Raw genomic sequence first — 14,462 nt, forward strand, 5'->3', positions numbered from 1 at the left:
GCAGATTTCGCACACTTGGCTTGGTCATGCCTAAAGTTCCAAGACTACTGGGCGGAGGTAACCACAACACTCTCTACTATGATAGGGGTAGAGGTAGAATGCACAATACGGTCCTGCCTGCTAGGAATCATACCACATCTTAAAGCCGCCAAACGCAAATTTTGTGTGATTTCCCTACTGTTGGCCAAAAGACAGATTGCACAATGCTGGCACAGTAGGAAAGTGCCAAAAGCATCCAGATGGCTACACGACATGTCCAGCTGTAGAGATAAGCTGTTAACATACGAGGAAGAGCTACCGGTGAAATCTAGGCCCAAGAACTTTTGGGACTACTTCACGGATTATATGGGTACACTGGATGTGGACGCGCGTGAGTGATCCATATACACGAGTTACAATGTAAGGGTCGATATTGTGATGGTTGTGTGCCGTACTGTCCCGTCGGATTGTACATGTCATGAATCATACAGATTACACTGTTGTGACAGCTGGATTGTAATGGTCTCATTTTCAGGTTTCTAAGTAATTGTTTTCTGTTTGTCGTTGGACATCTACAAAAGAACCATAAAACTGTAAGACTTCATGTAATGCATTAAGCCGCCGGACCTAGCGTTGTCGGCTGAAGGGCTGTGTAACTCCTTCATTGGCTTGTCCTATTTCTTACCTCGCAGCCGGCCCCAGGGTTGTAGGCTCCTGGCTGTGTACGATTATCAAATGACAATAAAGGTCTTGCAAAAAAAAAAAAAGAATACAGTTTCTACCTTATCTGATAAATACCATCATGTCTGCAAAGGGCTCACCTACCATTATATATCACTCTCCTACCCTACATTGTAAAGAGCATCAGGAAAGAAATTACTGGTGGGCGTGGCCAAGCAGCCTAAAATGGTGGCCGCGTTTTAAGCAAGCTGGTGTCAGCTCTGAGAATCCTGCTGAATCTGACCCTTAGGCGACCTTTTTCGGTCGCAAGCACACAAACAATGGTCCTTATTTTCACCCCCTTTGACTCACCTGAGCCCATCCAGGGAGTCTGTGATGAGAGAGATAATTTCGGTGATCGACAACATGGGTGTGCATATGACCTGCCGGAAGACTGCCTGCCGGTGGCAAACACCACCTGGAGCTGTGAACCCACAGTGGCGAACACCCCTTTGCATCAACTCCTGGATGAGCGAGGGAGAGAAGACAGCTGATTAGCCGGGATGTGGGACAAAGCTGTTTTCACTTCCAAGTGGTAGCCCGTAATACCGGAACGGGTACATTAGAGTGGAGGAGATGGGCTGCCTGGACGAGCCGACTATGGGGCAACCTTTTCTCTGATACAAAAATCCATAAGGTGGCCCGAACCCTTGTCCCCTTTGGCTTACCCAAGTCCATGCTGGGAGCCGGGGACAAGAGATACGCATTAGTCCATACAACGCCCTGCCGTGAGACTGGCATGCCGGCAATGGACACAACCTGGAGCTGCAATCGCACAGTAGAGACCCACCTTTACCTCAGCATTGACTGTTGGGGCACAGCGAGGCTGAGGAGTCAGTCTCAAGAAGAAGAGAGATAAGGACCCCCTTTCACCTTTAGGCAACCACAAGAGTTTGTGACAGCCCAGCTGAACTGATGGACAAGGGTAGATGAGACAGACTGAGCAGCATGAGACTCCAGGACTACGATTGCAGCCTGGGTGGGTGGAAACCCACACAAGACATCTCGCCCCAAAGCCAGAAGACCTGCACACAGCTTCCCCCTCAGGAGGTGACCACCCCAGGAGCCCAAAGGGCCTGGGACACTACTACAGAAAACACTGGGCTTTGACGGTCACACAAGTACAGCAATACTCCATCTCCCCATGGTGTCTCAGGAGGATAGAGGGGGTGGCCCCTGTCCTGGACCCTCAAGACATGGCATCACAGAGACAAGCGTAACCAGATGTTCCCTGTATCTGGTGTTAGGGGGGGACCCTCCTGTGCCCTTATGGCTGATGGGCCTGCCAGAGGACACGTAAGACCATCACCTGGAGAAATTCCTCATGGAATAGTAAAGACCCTGGATCCTGGATTGTGAGTATTCCCCCTACTTTGTTGTGCAAAGGGCACACAGGGTGCTTGCCCTAAGGCCTCCACCAGGGGGGACCTCCTAGAGCCATTGTCATCAGGGTACTGAATTTGTGAACTGATAATCTATCCTGTGGCAGGTACACCAACATCTAGACATCCATTGTATCAACTCCAGGGTTATGCTCTTCTCCAATTACACAACTAAAGTGCAGCTGCTTTGTAAATTATTCCTAGAGGTTAAGTAGAAAGTCAGGGCTGTGGACATTCAATATATACTGATGCAACCTGCCAAACTGAAATGAATGTCTCAGTGGAGAACCATTTTCTTTGAGAGCCCGGAAGAGGCATGGGACTGAGCAGCGGAGAGGAAATAACTGCCCATATAAACATAGGAGCCAATGACATCTCGGGAGACCGTAGGGGGTCAACCATCCCACCCTAGAAGGAAATGCAGCAGACTGATAGGAGGGCAACTCTGGTCACAACCAGAGGACAGACATAGGGCATCCTCTTCATAGAGCTCGGGTGATCACCGGGAAGGGGACCCTACTAGTAGATGATGAGAAGTTATTCAGCGTTATAGAGGGGAAGTTTGGTCCCCTTCCTACCTTTCCTCCATGTATAGCTACAGATTTCTTCTCATTCACTGATGGAGAAGAGACACATTGCCTCCTGAGAGAGGGGCTTGCATGCGGTGAAGCTATACAAGACTATGGTGATTACTTTCTGCCGACTTCCCCCCTCCCACCCCGTCCCACCCCACCGCTGTTACCTGTGCCAGCGAACCCTGAAGTTGGGTACTTTAGGGCTGATTTCAGTTGCAACACTATGCCTCACGCAAGACACATTACACGGCCACGGGCCCTAGTCAAACGGGCTCAACGACTCGCCTTTACCTCTGACAACAACACCATTACAATGGGCTTTGCACAATGCATTTCCGTGGCGGCAATGCCACCACGGAAAGGCATGCGGAGACTCCCTGCGGGGGCCCCTTGCGGGCCCCCTCGGAGTCCGTGGCTTGGGGGGTGCACATGGGGGGAACCATGTGTGCAACATGGCAGGCACCGTGCGGTGCCTGTCATGTTGCGCTTTGCAAAGTACAACGTGCACTTTTACCATTGCGGTGGGCGGAGATTCCTGCTCCGCCCGCCGCAATGGTAAACATACAGGATGGTCCCGCCTGTGTGGCGGGCGCATCCTAATGCCATTGTTGGGACCCCCGCACTGTGAGCGGGCGGTCCACTTCTCCGTTAGGGTGGCGGGCGGCCAAAGCCTGCCCGCCATCCTAATGGACCCCTAAAGGTTTTCACCATGTACAACAAGAATAAATCCCATATATACGGGGATCTATTATCTATTATAAGTTATCTATTACAAGGTCTAGTCTTTTAGCAATCTAATGCTGGGCAAGGTCGTATTACAACCATCATATTACAGCGAGTTCATATGGGGACCTAGGGCAACATCCTTTTGCGGATTAACACTGTTTGTGAACAGACCATAGGTTTTGTATATTGTACAGTTCTCTGTAAAACAAAACGTAGCACTATCATATTGTTCTACAATTTGCACACAATCAAATCTCCTTAGGCCTTAAAGACGGGTGCCCCAAGAGGCAGTTATAGGCCTTTAGTGAGGCACTATACTCTATAACATGAGTTTTCATATATCAAGTAAAGACGAAGTAACAAGGTGCATCATGAGGATAGAAATCCCTCCCGAGCGTGCTGTATTAAGCCTGCCATAAAAAGCACCAAACCCTCATTCTGCTCATCAGATCACATCCCTCCCAATTTTATAAACAACAAGAAAATTCAATATAAGTGTTGGACTTGGCCCTTTTTGCAGGGTCATCCCTAAACTTTTTGCCTTCCTCCTCTATTTTTTCTGACCTGTTGTTGGTTGTTTTTTGACTCTGGGCACTTTACCACTGCTTATCAGTGCTAAAGTGCATATGCTCTCCCTATTGTAAATTGATGTATGGATTAGTGATTCTATGATTAGCTGATTTGGTTTACATATCAGACCCTAGTACAGTGCACTGAGTGTGCCCAGGGCTTGTAAACCAAATGCTGTTAATGGGCTTGCAGCACTGGTTGTGCCACCCACAGAAGCAGCCTGTAAAAGTGTGTCTCAGGTCTGCCATTGCAGAGCCTGTGTGCAGTCTGCTACTGCCATGTTGACTGGGCAAGTGCACCCACTTGCCAGTCCCTAAACCTTCCCTTTTCTTCATATCAGACACCCTTATGGTAGGCCCCAGGGCAGGGTGCATTGTAAGTATAAGTTAGGACAAGCCCTGTTGTGTGTGGCATGTCCTAATAGTGAATTACAGCAATTTTCGTTTTTCACTATTGCAAGGATACCTGTTCTCCATGTGCCAGAATGGGCAGTTAGATTAAACCTCTTATAATTCTAACTGACTCAGAGGACATGGTAGAAATTCAAGTTTAGTACGCCTGAACTCAGAATGATAAAATACATATTTTAGCGAAGTTGGTTTTAACATTCTGTGTTTGAAAATACCACTTTTAGAAAGTAGGTATTTTCTTGTCTAACTACCCAAGCCTGCCTCTACTAGTTTGTGTATTCCTTGTCTGGAGTTTGAGTGACAGGGCTGGGGGATTCCAGGAGACAGGATGAGTCAGCCCAGTGGTGAATATAGAGATCTGCATCTAGATGGGTGGGAGGAGTTGCACTTGGGACCTGAATAGGGCTGTGCCTGCCTTCCACAATGCCGGCTCCACCCCCTGTGGTGCGTCTGATGTCTCTACTCTGCACTGTGAAAAGAGAGAAGGAGTCATGCCAACAGATGCTCCAGGGCTGTGCCTTTCCTCCACAATGCTGGCTCCAACTCCTGTGGGGCGTCTGATGTTTCTGCCCTGCACTGTGAAAGGAGAGAAGGAATCATGTCAACAGAGTGCTCCAGGGCTGTTCCTTTCCTCCGCAATGCTGGCTCCACCTCCTGTGGGGCGTCTGATGTTTCTGCCCTGCACTGTGAAAGGAAAGAAGGAGTCATGTAAATAGACTGCTCCAGAACTGGTTTGGACTAGGCAAAACCCCCTCTGCCCTCAGAGGACAAATAATTTTGGGGTATAAATATTGGGACCCTCATCCCAAGAAATTAGATCACTTTTGGACAACAAGAAAAAACCTTTGCTGAGGAGAGGAACCTGACGAAACTGAGGAAAGACTATCCCTAAGCTGAAGTGCTGCTTGGGGGACTGGCCTACAGTGGTTGCCTGACTGCCAAAGAAAGGTGAGAGGAACTTTGTGTGTACTTTCATCAACTTGTGTAAGGCTCTCCAAGGGCTTGCAACAGAGCTTGCCTCCTGCTGAAGTCTCAGGGACGGCAATTGCAAAAACAACAAGTGATGGACCGAATGTGGATCAATGTCACACATTCACCCCAGTCAAAAGATCTGGGCCCAAATCCATCGTTTTTTTGCACTCCACACCACCCTGGGTTAGACAATGGCGATATGCAAATCAGCTCTGACCCTGTTGCCCCATGGGAACAGTCCAGTCTGAACTACAAAAGCCATGTCCTTCCCAGAACGGAATCAAGCATCCGAGGAACGGACCGGTTTCGAGGTAACACCTCTCATCAGCCCGGCTAGCTTGACTCCAAGTGGTGTGGAGTACCTGGGACCCACGTCTGGGCATCCCCAGCGCACTTAGGGCGGCAATTGCAAAAACAACAAGTGATGGACCGAATGTGGATCAATGTCACACATTCACCCCAGTCAAAAGATCTGGGCCCAAATCCATCGTTTTTTTGCACTCCACACCACCCTGGGTTAGACAATGGCGATATGCAAATCAGCTCTGACCCTGTTGCCCCATGGGAACAGTCCAGTCCGAACTACAAAAGCCATGTCCTTCCCAGAACGGAATCAAGCATCCGAGGACCGTACCGGTTTTGAGGTAACACCTCTCATCAGCCCGGCTAGCTTGACTCCAAGTGGTGTGGAGTGCCTGGGACCCACGTCTGGGCATCCCCAGCGCACTTAGGGCGGCAATTGCAAAAACAACAAGTGATGGACCGAATGTGGATCAATGTCACACATTCACCCCAGTCAAAAGATCTGGGCCCAAATCCATCGTTTTTTTGCACTCCACACCACCCTGGGTTAGACAATGGTGATATGCAAATCAGCTCTGACCCTGTTGCCCCATGGGAACAGTCCAGTCCGAACTACAAAAGCCATGTCCTTCCCAGAACGGAATCAAGCATCCGAGGACCGTACCGGTTTCGAGGTAACACCTCTCATCAGCACCTCACTAGCTTGACTCCAAGTGGTGTGGAGTGCCTGGGACCCACGTCTGGGCATCCCCAGCGCACTTAGGGCGGCAATTGCAAAAACAACAAGTGATGGACCGAATGTGGATCAATGTCACACATTCACCCCAGTCAAAAGATCTGGGCCCAAATCCATCGTTTTTTTGCACTCCACACCACAGCAGACTTCACCCACTGGCTCCTCAAGAGTTCTCCTGAAGTGCCTGCAGTTGTGTTGGACTTTTTAGGGACTTGCGCGTCGCAAGGAGCTGGTAGCACGACTCAAGATCGAGAAGTGTGTCGCAGAGCTGCCTCTTCACAACATGAGGTGCCTCGCATCGCCAGAGGAGAGTATCGATGTTGCAGCAGATGCCGCCGCCTCACCGGGAAGCGTGTCGTAGGAGAAGAGGATCGACGTTGTATCAGTCGCCGCCGCATCTCCGAGTAGCATGTCGCAGGGCCTGTCGCCGCTCATCGCCGGAGAAGAGGATCGACATTGCAGCAGATGCCGCCGCATTACCGGGAAGCGCGTCGCATCAAGGAGAAAGCACCATCTTTATTTCTTTGCACCGGATCTTAGCTGCATTTCCATCGTTGCAACACTTTCGTTGCCCTTCGTGTCGCATCTTAAGGTACATAGACTCAAAGTGTTGCATTTTAAGAATTAAAGAGAACTAAGCTAAAACGACCATCTTAATTTTAGGATTGTGAATTTTTGTTGGTAGTGGTCTTGTGATAAGCCTATATAAAGAATACTTATTTTTTATATAAAACCTGTGTGGTATCCATGTGTAGTGTTGTCACTTGATTACTGTATGTGTTCACAAATGCTTTACACACTGCCTCTGAGATAAACCTGTCTGCTCGTGCCAAGCTACCAATAGGGTGAGCAGGGGTTATTTTAGGAGTATACCCCCCTTACCCAGACTAGAGGCAAGGGGCCCTATTTGTCACAAGTACCTACCTGGGCCAACTACAGACCCCCAAATCTAACAATAAGAAAGGACATTTTGAGACACACAGCTACGGGGTTTGTTTACTAATTACCTTGTCTCTTACTTATGCCAGAGAAGCCATATGATCCTCAGTTACATCTCTTCCTTCTTAGAATGAGTCAGGAGTCGAAAAAATCATTTGGGGTAAAAAGCGAAAAATCTCCTGCGAGTTAGGGGCTTAGATACTCTTTCACTTTTTTTTTACTTTGTTATTTATTTCCTCAAGAAAGATGTATGTGCCCATTACCCTGCTCAAGGACACTACATAATAATTGAAACAGTGAGATTATTTTTGTCCATTGAAACATCCCAAATAACGAAGATGGTTGAAAATAGTTGAAGAAGATTCATAAATGTGATCAGCATGGATTTCGTTTTTTATGGTGATTTGTGTAAATGTGGTTTCTTAGATTCTTCATGGCTTTTTAATGGCTGGCATAAGCGTTTACATAAACAAGGGACAAATTAGTAGGCTTGAGTGACAAAAAATTCCACAGCGCTCCATGGAGGTCCAGAAGCAGCAGAGTGAGATAAGTCATGCTGCTGATTTTTACCACAAGAAGTAAAACAGCGTGAACAGCACCACAAGCAGAGCAAGAGGAGCAAGCTTCTTTCTGCCAATTGAAAACATGTTTAACTTGAGTGGCAGCTTCCTCAATGCAAGTGGCCGGTTTTTCAACGTGAGCAGTAACGATCTGCTGTGACAACCCATGTTGAGGATTCTCGCCAAGAGATAGTCTAGCCTTGGTGAGCCAGGAGAGAGGAAATACTCCACTGCATGCCACTTTGCAGAGTTTTTCGGATCTCCGTGCTCTGTGCGGGGCACAGAGTGGGAAATACTCTGCAAACTCCGGAAGTGCAGCAGAGTTTACTGCCCAGCTAATAAACAGAATTCTTTTCTTCATGTTGCTTCTCTTGCACATGTCTGAACCAAGCAAATTCATAGACAAAGACCAGTGTGTCCCTGTGTTTCAAATTTGGGAATGTGATTTAAGAAACATGTTCCACCCAAATCTTAAATTCCTTGCTGAGTGTGCCTTTTCAAGAGTGTTGCAATATGCCCCACACCTACTTAGTTTTAAAACTCTATCTTGAAGGATTATGCCAGTCATGTAGCCAAGAATATATGATAGCTCTCATTAAAGGCAAGAGTATGGATTTTCTTTATTTAATTTATTATGTTCCAAGGGCACCTTAAAATGCATAACAAACAAAAAATGGACAATGTTTACCTTCAGTTAAGTGTGGGTAAGAACATTCACATTACACATATTTTTTGTGTTGAAAATTTGTATTGAGTTTTATAATATAATACAAGTTAATAATAAGGCATCAATAAGTGGTTAATAAATACAATACTAAAAAAAGATATCAATGGAGGTATAACATTTGCTGTTGAATAAAACAAATAAATATGGAATACATAAATAGGTATATAATAAATGTTTATTTAAATAAATATGTAAAGAAAGGAAATGGTGAGGGATCCTCCATAAATGTGATCAGTGACATCAGTCACAGTGGTCAGAATCGAAAGATGGCATTTCGGCTGGAACCTGAAAGTTGAAAGGTACAAGGTCAGATTGGTAAAGTAGGCAATTGCCCATCCTCACAGTCTAGCAAGCAACGTGGAGGCACCATGAGCTCATAAAATATCTTTTGCCTTGCTTTAAATGTTGGCTTGCAAAGAATTTAAATAACTTTAAGTAAGGTAAAGGGGGAGTTAGCTGGGAAGAGATTATGCCTCTTTAAACACTACAAGAGGTAAGACAGTTCATAAAAATGTGCTTCCATACAATATTGTACTCCAGTAGCGGCCTCATCTCTTCTCCAGTGTCACAACCTCTCCCACGCAGGAGCTACTCCACAGAATTCTACTACTCTTTGAAGTCTCTAAACAGCCAGTAGGAGTTTTGTACTCATTCAGATTATTAATAACAATCTGACAGCGACCTGATAAACACCAGTCTTGGACTCTAGGGGGCAGATAATGTTACTTACCCATCGGGCCCCCCTTGCATCTGAACTAGATTTGCAGAATTATTTTGCTCTTCTGTGGCAATCCCAAATCATCCATATAGGGATGACAGTCAAGCTCTTGGGAGCTCTATTCTCACATGATGCATGTAATTAATTCATATAAACAAAGTCTTTCTCTTTTAAAAGGTTTTGCACCCAATCTTAATCAACATAAATGTGTTTCTTATATGATGAGGACTGCTTTGAATGACCCTACCCCAGAAACGCTCCTTCTACAGCACCATTGGGATGTGAGCCTCAGTCTCTCCATGTCGTATGTTGATTTAACTTTTTCCCAAGACTCTTGAAAACCTATGCATTTACTTCTTTTTCTACACACCCAACTGTAATGTAATTTAAAACATTAATCAAATGTCTTCCATCAGAAGTGGTTCTGGAATTCTAAGACTATGAAGGGCCGATTGTATTCTTTAATATCTAGGACAAGAATATTGTGGCACAGTAAAACAGTGGACAAAATATAGAGGGACAAAATATCGAATGGTAAATGCACAGAGAGATGTATACATTTGCCATTATTAACGCCACATAAATGAAGATATATGTGTATGTTTTTTTTGGTACACAGATGTGGAATTAGGTACAGAAAATCTATGCAAATACCTTTTGACATTTTGTCTCTCGACTTTTTGTCAATGATATTAGTGCCTCACAATATTCATGTTCAGAGACACATTTGGAAGGCCAAATTATTGAACACAGTGAAAATGATGCAACATAATGTAGTGCATTCTGTGATAATACTATTTTGCTGTTTCATCACATATTAATGCTGTTCTCACAAGACGTTCTGCCTCTCTTGTACCAATATAACACTTGGGTGAAACAATCAGGTGAGTAGTTAATGTTTGCCACCGCGCAGCACCATGTGTTATATTTGATCCTTCTAAACAAGCCAAACATTTATTTATGGAAAACTGCAAAGTGTGTATCATAGGATGGATTATTTGGCAAGTAAAGCAAACCCATAATTGGATGGGAGAAACCCCTGGATACCCTCATGGGTGACAAGCACTGCTTTACAAATCCACCTTACATTTACATTACATTCCAGAGACCACATTGATTAGTAACGGTTAGTTGCGTGATTCTTTCAATTGGATAGTACTCACACTCTCTCTCACATTGACAGAAAAAAGCATCAAAATCTTACCTCGCCCTCTGTAGATAGTATGAACTCGCACAACCTGAGAGTGCTGTTCATCATTTTGATCATGTTCTCAAGCTGATAGATAGAGAGAATGGAAACAAGAAGGCTATTTAGACTTGTAAAACTGTTGATATATTTCTCTCTAAAATGGCAAAACTGGTTGATCCTAGGTAATACGATAGGATAGTATTTATAAAGCGCACTTATACCAGCTGGTGTCAAGGCGCTAAGTGAACAGGGAGAAGTGACAGCAACAACAACCTGCTAGGAGGCAAATAACCAGGGGCCAGATGTACGACCGGGGCATTTAGCGACTTGCAAATTACGCTCAATTTCGAGTCGCAATTTGCGAGTCGCTAAATGCCATGTACAACAGTGTCAGAGACACTGTTTGTGATTCCCAATGGGGTTGCACAATACATGCCTCATCAGTATTCATGAGGCACTCGCAGTTTGCGACCCCAGTAAGAATGGCTGGCCTTCAAAGGTATGGCGACTTGCTCGACTTAGAAGACCTCCATGTCTGGGACTGCTTTTCAATAAAGCAGTTTTTTTAAAATCCAGCCCCTTTTCCTTTTCCTTAAAGGAAAACTGGATGTGTTTACAAATTAACGTTTTTGTTTTCCCCTGCATTTGCAAAGTGGAAGGGTCCCCTGGGGACACCTTCTCATTTGAGAGTGCATTATCACCCTCTTGAAGAGGGCGGTAAATTGTGAGTGTTTTGTGACTGCAATTGCAATCGCAAAACATCCTTACATAGGGTAGCAAATCGCAATTAGGAAGGGACACCCTCGGAATGCCCCATCCTAATTGTGAGTTGCAAATCCTATTTATCAAATTGCAAATAAATTGCTACTTGCTAAATAGGGTTTGTACATGGCCCTATTAGATTTTGCATGTGCAAACAGGCCGCTAACCCATTTGTGCATGCAAAAATGGGTCATGCATCTGGTCCCAGGTCTTCAAGAGCTTCCTAAAGACCGGAAGGGAGTCTGCCTTGGATATCAGAAGGGGCAAAGATTTCCAGAGTTTTACGGCTGCCACAGAAACGGAGCGGCCACCCCACTTGCACCTGCGAAATCTGGGAGTGACCAATTTTTTAAGAGAAGATTTTTTTATTCTTTGCTCAAAGCCAATGCCAGCTGTTTCCTTTGTCTAGTTTAGAAGTGAGGCAAAATTTGATCCTAGAGTGAAATGGAATTTTTGAGCCCATAAGTTCTTGCTTGTCCACAAGTAGGATCAACCCAGTGTATTGTTTTCTCATCTCTCACAGAAGAGGTTAGTCTAGTAGTCAAGACAATTGTTTTAATTAATCCCTGTTACCAGCAGGAGATAGATTCCAACTCTGTCTGTTTACTCTATGCACTAAAACCGTCTTTGAAATTAAGAAATCAGCTCTAGCTTTCTAAGGGTACCAGTGGCTGAGAGACGGATTGAGTTGCTACACCATTCACTCCTTGCTAGTATCGTAAAGAATTCCTTTGTTTCTGAGAATGGAGTGCATTTTCCACAGGCAGTTATTCCTGTGATATCTTGCAGATTTACTTTGATTTGTGAAGATGGAATGGAAGAAACAGAGTCCGAGAGAGGAGGCACATAAACATGATGTTATGGTATTTTAAAGAAGACTCACATGTTTCTCAGCTGCTAAGGTGGGGATGTTGAAGGCATCTCTGTGTTCCGGTGGTGTTACTTCTTCAAGTAGTTTATAAGGATACTGAAAATATAATAAAAAAGATCAGCATTACCAAGACCGTTGTCAACAAATGTGGACTGTTATAAGTTTCCAGAGATGGAAGTCATGAAAAGCTGCACACCTCAAACAACTAAAAATGGAGAAAAAAAATTGTACAAGTAACTGCATACTATGCTTGCTTCCTATTTTGGCATTTCACATCCATAGCACCTTGTGTTCATCACCTTTTAAAGTAGAAGATATGTGTGAGTGAAATGTTTCTATTTGTGAGTAATAGATCAAAGATGCAGAAATAGTGAATAATGGTGAGCTGGCAGTGTACAAGTGTACTGCTACTAGAAGTGCTCACTCTGCTCTTTACTCAAGAAATCTTATATGACTCCTAAACAATACATTTTCTACCTTTTTCTACCTTATTGATGAATACCATCCTGGCTCCAAAGGGATCATCTACCATTGACATATCACTCTCCTCAACTACATTGTAAAGAGCATCAGGGAAGAAATTACTGGGGGGCGTGGCCAAGCACCCTAGGATTGTGGCCACATTTTTAACAAACTGGTGTCTGCTCTGAGAATCGTGCTGAATCCGACCCTTAGGCGACCTTTTTTCGGTTGCAAGCACCTGAACAATGGCCCTCATATTCACCCCCTTTGGCCCATCCAGGGAGCCCGGGATGAAAGAGATCATTTTGGTGATCGACAACATGGGTGTGCGTATGGCCTGCCGAGAGATGGCCTGCCGGTGGCAAACTCCACCTGGAGCTGTGAACCCACCGTGGCAAACCCCCCTTTGCATCGATTCCTGGGATGAGCGAGGGAGAGAAGACAGCTGATTAGCCGGGGTGTGGGACAAAGCTGTTTTCACTTCCAAGCGGTAGCTCGTAATAGTGGAACGGGTACCTTAAAGTGGAGGAGATGGGCTGGGCGCTATAAGTAGCCAGGACTGCAACTGCATCCTGGAAGAGCTGACTATGGGGCAACCTTTTCTCTGAGGCAAAAATCCATGAGGCGGCCTCCGCGCTTTTCCCCTTCAGCTTACCCAAGCCGGGGACAAGAGAAACGCATTAGGCAAACAACGCCCTGCCGTGAGACTGGCATGACGCTAACGGACACAACCTGGAGCTGCAATCCCACAGCAGCGACCCACGTTTACCTCAGCATTCACTCTTGGGGCACAGCGAGTCAGAAGAAACAGTCACATGGAGAAGAGAGGTAGGGACCCCCTTTCACCTTTAGGCAGCCACATGGGCTTGTGACAGCCCAGCCAAATTGGCGGACAAGGGTAGATGAGACAGACTGAGCAACATGAGAATCCAGGACTACGATTGCAGCCTGGGTGGGTGGAAACCCGCACATGACGTCTCACCCCAAAGGTAGGAGATGGGCACACAGCTTCCCCCTCAGGAGGTGACCCCCCAGGAGCCCACTACAGCAAACACTGGGCTTGGACGGTCAAACAAGTACAGCAATACTCCACCTCACTGTGGTGTCTCAAGAGGATAGAGGGCGTGGCCCCTGTCCTGGACCAGCGTAGGCAGATGTTCCCTGTATCAGGTGTAGGGGGTGACCCTCCTCTGCCCTTATGGCTGGTGGGCCTCCCAGAGGGCATGTAAAACCAGCACCCAGAGAAATTCCTCATGGGATACTTCAGACCCTGGATCCTGGATTGTGAGTTTTCCCCCTACTTTGTTCTGGAAAGGGCACACAGGGTGGTTGCCCTAAGGCCTCCGCCGGGGGGGACCCACTAGAGCCATTGTCATCAGGGTACTGAACTTTGTGAACTGATAATATATCCTCTGGCAGGTACGCCAACATCTAGACATCCATTGCACCAACTCCAGGGTTATACTCTTCCCTTATTACACAACTAAAGTGCAGCTCCTTTGTAAATCTTTCTTAGAGATTAAGTAGAAAGTCAGGGCTGTGGACATTCAATATATGCTGATATAACCTGCCAAATTGAAATTAATGTCACAGTGGAGAACCATTTTCTTTGAGAGCCCGGAAGAGGCCTGGGAGTGAGCAGTGGAGAGGAAATAACTGCCCATATAAACAAAGGAGCCAATGACATCTCGGGAGACTGTAGGGGGTCAACCATCCCACCCTAGGAAGAAGTGTAGCAGACTGATAGGAGGGCAACTCTGGTCACAACCAGAGGACAGACGTAGAGCATCCTCCTCAGACAGGAGAATTTTGGTACCCTTCCTTCCTTTCCTCCATGTATAGCTACAAATGTTGTCTCATT

The 14,462-nt window shown here is 45.9% G+C and overlaps 1 protein-coding gene across 1 annotated transcript in view; it reads right to left on the reverse strand.

Moving 5' to 3' along the window:
• Window positions 1–8,839: 8,839 nt before the first annotated feature.
• LOC147749189 (maestro heat-like repeat-containing protein family member 1) overlaps window positions 8,840–14,462 on the reverse strand; it is a 58,723-nt gene continuing 53,100 nt past the window's right edge. The window contains exons 17-19 of the mRNA XM_086929552.1: window positions 12,152–12,235; window positions 10,522–10,593; window positions 8,840–8,884 (exon numbers count right to left, since the gene is read on the reverse strand). Of these exons, the coding sequence (XP_086785678.1) occupies window positions 8,840–8,884; window positions 10,522–10,593; window positions 12,152–12,235 (201 nt within the window). The remainder of the gene's footprint in view (window positions 8,885–10,521; window positions 10,594–12,151; window positions 12,236–14,462) is intronic.

Source organism: Lissotriton vulgaris, chromosome 1_1, assembly GCF_964263255.1.
Source record: "Lissotriton vulgaris chromosome 1_1, aLisVul1.2, whole genome shotgun sequence".
NCBI lineage: Eukaryota > Metazoa > Chordata > Amphibia > Caudata > Salamandridae > Lissotriton > Lissotriton vulgaris.